Source organism: Acartia tonsa, chromosome 15 (assembly GCF_053477335.1).
Source record: "Acartia tonsa isolate MP-2025a chromosome 15, ASM5347733v1, whole genome shotgun sequence".
In the NCBI taxonomy this organism is placed as follows: domain Eukaryota; kingdom Metazoa; phylum Arthropoda; class Copepoda; order Calanoida; family Acartiidae; genus Acartia; species Acartia tonsa.
The window spans coordinates 14182297-14189891 of NC_137274.1; the positions used below are offsets into that span (position 1 = coordinate 14182297).

Consider the following 7595-nt stretch of genomic DNA (forward strand, 5'->3'; position numbering starts at 1 on the left):
AAAACTCCCCCCTAAGTGCCACTAAGACTCGAGGGGCATAGCCGCTAGTATTACACTATAGCATCTAAGGGCTTTGTATGCAAAGTGGTAAAGAAAGGAGTGAAAAATAGCCTAAAACCATCCCACGATTTAAATCTAAAAAAAAAAATAGCCTAAACCATTCCACGACCTATGTAAATCCCTGAAACCCTAAAAATATTATCGGCTCAGCAAAAAAACTACTTTTTATAATACTTGCCGCTACGCCCCTAGAATATTCTAGGAACCCCACTTTTAATTGAAGTGTAAAAAGAAAAAAATATAAAACAAACTTTGGGAGGGTCTTTTTTTCTATGGATGATTCCCATGGGAGTGTTGTGGTACCCTACCCCAAAATAGCTATAAACCAATCCAGGATATAAAAAACAAAACATATCGGTTCAGTGGTTAGTGAGATCCTTTTACTTATTTATATGGATTTTTCTGTATGCTGTATAAACACAATTTGTGTATAATTTGTCAATAATTACAAATTAATGTTCTGCTTATTAGGTTCTGACACTCTACAAGTTGCTTCTGATTTTATAGCTTCGCTTTTTTGGATGTTGTCATCCTTTTATAAATCAAAAATAATAAGGAAGGTTTTCTTTATTAAAAATCATCAAAATAAATTTAACAAAAAATTTATGTATAAAGGACCAGGTCAACTTTTCAAAAGTTATTTATTTTATTTTTATAACATTGGTCATGCTGGAATGTGTATTTAAAATATTCTGTCAATGTTTGATTACATGCCAAATTGCTTGTAAAATATCTCTCCCCTGCAGCAACCAAGAGAGAAGATATACCAAAAAAAAAATCCATGTGATTATTTTATTGACAGAATAATTTCAAAATCAATTCCTATAAGTGCAATATTACAAAAATACAATACTTAATTTTGTCGTATTTTATAAAATGTATGAATTACCGCATTAAAAAATCGTACTGTAATTGATATATTCATGTTTAAAATTACTTTGATATCTTATCAATCCATCAAAGACTCTAACAGACTGGTAAAAAAATGTAATGATGGTGAACAAGTCCATTAACCCAGGAATCCAAAGATAGCAGAGAACAGATCAGGTGCAGCTGTGGTTGTAGTTGAGCTGAGACTTGAAGCTGTTGTCGTTGTGCTCTCTCCTCCTGCACAGTCATAAATATCACCCATCTAAAAGGGATAAGGCAATGGCTGATAAATTGATGTACATCCTCAATGATGATACACAAAATTACCCCTTCAGTAGATTAAAATTAGCAGTTGAAATGTTTGGACACTTAACTTAAGAACTCAATGAATCAAAATTGAATACAATTAAAAATTCTCCCCCTGCCCCATTTTCAAATTATCTCAAAGATAAGGGAGTTGGGTGGGTTAATACTTTTCTTATTTTTAGGGATGATCTATCCAGATTTTAGAATTGCTTGTTCTGAGAGATTTATAGGTACTCATCTTTTAACCATGGGGGGTTTCGTTTGACCGAGGCTTTCCCATTCCCCCCCCCCTCCTCTCCTGCTGGATAAACAAATTGACCAATAAATGGGGTTCATATTAGCAGACCAAATGGACGAAAAATTTTCCCCTGTCAATATATCCACGTATAAATATTTGTGACTATCCTGAAAAGATGCCAAACAATGCTCCCAGCAAGTCTACTTGGGTAGTTGTGGTTGTTGGAGCCGCAGTTGTGGTTGTTGGTGCCGCAGTTGTTGTTACAGGTGCAGCTGTTGTTACAGGAGCAGCTGTTGTTGCAGGGGCAGCTGTTGTTGCAGGGGCAGCTGTTGTTGCAGGGGCAGCTGTTGTAACAGGGGCAGCAGTTGTTGCAGGGGCAGCTGTTGTAACAGGGGCAGCAGTTGTTGCAGGGGCAGCAGTTGTTGCAGGGGCAGCAGTTGTTGCAGAGGCAGCTGTTGTAACAGGGGCAGCAGTTGTTGCAGGAGCAGCTGTTGTTGCAGGGGCAGCTGTAGTTGCAGGGGCAGCAGTTGTTACAGGGGCTGCTGTAGTTGCAGGGGCAGCTGTTGTTACAGGAGCAGCAGTTGTTACAGGGGCAGCTGTAGTTGCAGGGGCAGCAGTTGTTACAGGGGCAGCTGTAGTTACAGGGGCAGCTGTTGTTACAGGAGCAGCTGTGGTTGCAGGGGCAGTTGTAGTTGTTGTTGTACCTTAAGAATTTTTTTGGCAAAACTGACATAAATGGTCATAGACACAATTTTATGATTTAACATAATTATTATATAAATGAGAATTTCTTTGCTGCTATCTAAGATAAACAGCTAAAATTGGCACTGAAAATTCTTTTGGCATATGTGCATCTAGTCTATACATTGTTTGGTCTGTCTATTGGTCGGTCATGTTTTTAAAAAACATAACCATCTGCTCTATATCCCACTTAGGCCAATGATGATTTTTTGTGCTCTGCTACTTATGGATGTTGTCATTCTTGTTAATAATGTATTGGATGGGCCAAAAAAATCTTTATTTTTTGAAAAATCTTTCAGAAAAATACATTGGAAAAATTATGTTATAATAGTAATTTATCGCATTGTATAATAGACATCTTTAAACAAATATTAAAAAGAAAAAATAAGAAAGATTTAAATGAGTCTTGTTTTAAACTCGGCGCTAACCAAACTGGTATGAACTTTATGATTTTTGTTATAATATTTGTGGAAAATTTGTCTACAATACAATGCTATGGATGATCTTGTAGTAAAGATCAGTTACCAAAAAGAAGGTTTCCAATGGCTGCAAACAGATCAAATGGCTGAGCAGTAGTAGTAGCTGGAGAAAAAACACTTTAACAAGGATGACTGAGTAGCTTTTTCCTTAGAAAACTAGTCAAGTTTGAATCAGGTGCAGTTCATGGTAAACTGTTCCTGGTTTTTTGATTATATCCAAAAATCTATGAACTTTCAAGGCGGTTAGTGGCAAAACGGCTGAATTTATATATTATATTTGCACAAAATTGTAACGGACAAAAAAAGACCTACAAACAATCGTGAATAGCCTTTCTTGATGATTTACAGTTATCTTGCAGTGCACATAAATATTGTAAAATCACTTATTTTAAGAATGCTCTTATAGTCAAGCTTTCACTGTACATCATTAAATCTTGGCTATTCCAGATTGTTTCTCATGCCACATAATATGAAGTGTGGGTTTAACATGTAGATGTAGCTGTTTGTTAGCTACCACCCTAATAGTGAGAGTAGGAGGAATATTTTGGCCCATAAACAGGTGCAACTCATTACTATGCACTGTAAGGTCTTCTTAAAAAAGACCATGCCATTATGGGATTGGTTGTCTGTTAGATGTTAATTAACCTAATATCCTTGGGTGTTAAAGTATTGTATCCCATTACATGCAGGGAAAAGGAAATTATATTCTGACAAACAATTCTAAAGGAAAATTTCCCCACAACCACATTTTCCTTTTCCTCCCCTTCTTTCCCACCCCTCTTCAGTTACGTGAAAAAACAAAAAAAACATACTTTAAACGATTTCGTGACTTTTTGTAGAATTAATTGTAAGAATAGCTACCATTGATTACATGCAATTGATGCTCTAACTCTGTTTACATAGTTAAATTTTTTGTCTTCACAAGGTATGCTGGGCTAGAGACTGTTATTGTTGTTAAATTGTTTCCTGCAGTAGTTGTTGTAGTGGTTGGCACAGTGGTTGTTGTCACAGTTGTGGTACCAAACAAAGCTCCACCAATTGCATTCAACAAATCTGAATAGTTAGATTTTTTATTATTGATTTTTGATATACTGTTTTGCTGTAGGAAAAAATACCCATGCAAGCAGGAGGGAGGGGAAATAGTTTTCCAGTATGAATTAATAACTGCAAGTTTTTTCCTGTAGTTTTACGAGACTTCTAAATTAACTACATACTAATAATTCAGGCAACATGTTAAACAAAGGATTGGTTGTCTTTTCGATGTTACTTAACCTAAAATCCTTGTTTTTAAGAGTATCGTATCCCATTACAGGCAGATGCTGCTCTGGATTCTCTAAATGATAACTTAAATATAAAAGAAGAATCCCTGCCCTAAAGAAGTAGTTAATACTGTGCCTGGGGTAGTTGTGGTTGTTGTAGTAGTTGTAGTTGTTGTTGGGAAAATCAGGTTCAACAGCCCAAACAATCTGTCATTCTCCTCCTAGAAATCATAATATAATTTCTTTAAATAAAAACCAGTGGTATGTACATTTAATTTACCTTGTTGTCCTAGAAATCATTATTTCAAAAATGAGATATACAGGAAAATCATATCATGATATAATGTTTTGACATGTACATATGATTCAGGTACCGTTCTGTTAACAATTGTAGAGTTGCTATGCTTTCTAAATTGTACCTAACTGTTGTAAAGATTAACATGCAAAGTTTAAAATTGATAAGACAATTTCAACATGTCTAAATCAATAAAAAGAGCTACTTGCGGATGGATGAACTAATCAAAATTCTAGAAAAGCTTTGCTTTTAAACTAAGTATAGTTCCTATGGGAGATATTGAAAGTGTCATGTGTGACATCATTAAATTATGTATAAATCCATCTGTTTTTTAGGGGTTGTCTTTCCCACTTCTCCTCTCATCCTTTCTTTACAGACATGTTTTTATGACATCACACATGACACTTTTAAATATATCTTTGTTCCAATGTTTTTAAACGATTTTTTACCCTAAATAACAATCAAAACAACGGGAACGGCTTTGTTATTTATCATAGAGATAATTTATCTGTGATAGTTAAAAAGTGCTCAAATCAAATAGCCCCACTTTTATGGAATCATGAATATTCCACTGTCTGTAAGAAAAATCGCCGAAAATCTAAATCACCTGTTGAATTGGGAGTGCCAGAGAGGTTGATACAAAAAGACACAGCAAAACCAAATTCTTCATGTTTAATCCTGAACAAACCCAAGGATGACAATTCCCTAAAGACAAAAAGGTCAGACAAACGAACAGTGACAAATATCAAGTAGCATACAGGGATCAAAAGGGATAAGACAATGGCTGATAAATTGATGTACATCCACATTGTTGATTCACAAAATTACCTCTTAGATTACAATAGGTGGGTAAAACTTTTTGACATTCAATTTAATGAACTAACCAATCAAAATTCAATAAAAGTCCTCAAAGTTGTTAAGCCAACGAATAAGAGAACGTTATTATAGATTTTTGGGGACTAGTGTAATAAACAGCCCAATGTCCTCTCCCTCCCTGACGAATTCATTAGTCTACAATATTTTTGATTATATGGATGCTTTGCTTTTAAAATCATACCCATTCGTCCTAGAAATGATTATTCCAAATATCAAATGAATAGGACATTTTTGTTAATGATTCCAGAGTTGAGAGGCATTCTAACTGTTACATAAATCATTATTAATCAATAATACAATTTTAACATGGCTTAATTAATGTTGAAAGCTGGCCGTTATGGACGTACGGACCTTACTTTAAAAAAATGTTTGCAGACCAAACCGATTAATTGAACACTCAACTTAATAAACCGACCAATAAAAAATTCAATAAAGTTTTTAAGCCGACGAATAAAAAAACGTTATTATAAAACATTGGGGACTAGTGTAATAAACAGCCCATTGTCCCCTCTACTTTTGGACAAAATGAGTTATAGAGCAGTTATTATAAAAACCGAATTTGCTTTTCACATAGAAATCACAAAACCTTTATAAAAAAAGGAGAAGCACTGACTGACGGACGAAGAAAACTATATATTGGATGCTTACTGGTACAGGAATCTTCACAAAAGAATTTCATATGTCTATCTTAAATTTCCCGTATAGCGTTACAGACGGACAGACAGAGTTAATTATAGTGTTCTTTTTGTCATGTAATTCATAATGCAAAGTTTTAAAATTATAGGACAATCGTAACATCCATAAATCAACAATTAAATTTCATTGCAAAGCAAACCCTAATTATAGAAAAGCTTTGCTTTAGAAAAGGATGGCTTTGAAGCCGATTAATATCCGCTGGATAAGAACTGATTTTCAACCATACTGAAAAATCATGTATAGCATCGCATAAAGACAATTTTCTACGAATATTAGAATACAAATCATATAATTAATACCAGTTCGGGTCTAACAAAATAAATCATATAATTTTTAATTCTGCGGAAAGCTGTCTATAATACAATGCCATAAATAACTATTACCTTTCAAAATAAGAAATAAACTACGAATAAATTTAATTTAGACACCTTTTTATAGCACACAAACGAAATACAAACGAAAAGAGACATTTATTCTTTTTAAAAAATATTACTTTTTTATACAAAATTATAACATATACAGTAGGGCAGGTTCATATCGGAATTAGACAAAGAGGGGATATGCAACAGATAAAATTAACATTTAAAACATATCTGACCGAAAAATAATTTTAAAAAATTGAGGTTTAGAACGCGACCACTAAAAAATATATTTAATTACTTATTAATTTGCAAAGACGACATTCAAAAAGTTTTTTGAATCAGAACTATGGCTTCATGGTGCTCCCTGGAAAGGCCTTGAGGAACTTTTGTCCGTTTCAAAATACTAAAAATCACTAAAAAACCACATTTTTTATAGGTTTATTTAGAATTGTCCAATTTGTAGAGGTTTTTTAAATTTTCTCAGGCTAGGAACAAGATTTTTTGAAACGTTCAAAAGTTCCTAACTCAGCTCCTCAAGGCATTTCCAGGGAGCACCATGAAGCCATAGTTCTGATTCAATAAATTTTTGATTCCCATTTACAAATAGCTATACAATTGAATGTCTGGTCGTCAGCGGTTTTAAGACTTAGGATAAATTTTAAATCATCCAGAGGTGTATTATACTCATACAAATCATTTGCAGATCCCCGCTTTGATCTCAGAAAAAAATGTCCAAAATCGACCCACCCTAATATACAGTTCTTAGTCCAATTAATTGCAGACAGATAGACAGACATACATATATTTTAGACAGACAGACAGAAGACAGACATACAGAATTTAGACAGAAAGACATACAGATTTTAAACAGACAGATGGATAATTAGACAGATAGACATACAGAAAAAATAGACTGAAGATATACAAACAGACAGACAAACAGAAAAACAGTCTGACAGATATACAAACAGAAAGACAAACAAACAGACAAACAGACAGACAGACAGATTGTAGACAGACAGATCGACAATTTGACAGTTAGAGTTAGACTGATAGATTTTTCATTCTTAATTCTAAAATAACAAGGATAAAACAACCATTAAAGCAAAGCTCTGAAACAGTAGGATAAACGAACATTAACGCTTGTAGAGTGTCAAAATATAAATAAATAAATGTACAAGAGTCGAAACTTCATGTACCCCTACAGCTTCTAGGGACGTAGTTATTTAATACAAAAATTAGCAGGATTTGTGTCTGTATGTTCCCATTGGGGCCAACAAAACTGGATTTAATCTTATAATTTTTTATTTTAATATCCGCGGAAAACTGTCTCTAATACGATGCAATAAATAACAATTCCCTTCCATGAATTTATTTAAATTTTGTTCTTATTGTCCTTGAATTTTGTTAGAG

General features: G+C 33.8%; 1 protein-coding gene across 1 annotated transcript; it reads right to left on the reverse strand.

Annotated features, from left to right (window-relative positions):
* Nucleotides 1-612: 612 nt before the first annotated feature.
* LOC145307438 (uncharacterized) lies at nucleotides 613-5001 on the reverse strand. Its single transcript, XM_080149881.1, has 6 exons — nucleotides 4856-5001; nucleotides 4090-4174; nucleotides 3661-3747; nucleotides 2741-2797; nucleotides 1640-2178; nucleotides 613-1165 (listed from the first exon to the last, which is right to left on the reverse strand). The coding sequence occupies exons 1-6, from the start codon at nucleotides 4916-4918 to the stop codon at nucleotides 1070-1072; spliced, it is 927 nt and encodes a 308-aa protein (XP_080006007.1). The 5' UTR covers nucleotides 4919-5001; the 3' UTR covers nucleotides 613-1069.
* Between the last annotated feature and the right edge of the window lie 2594 nt (nucleotides 5002-7595).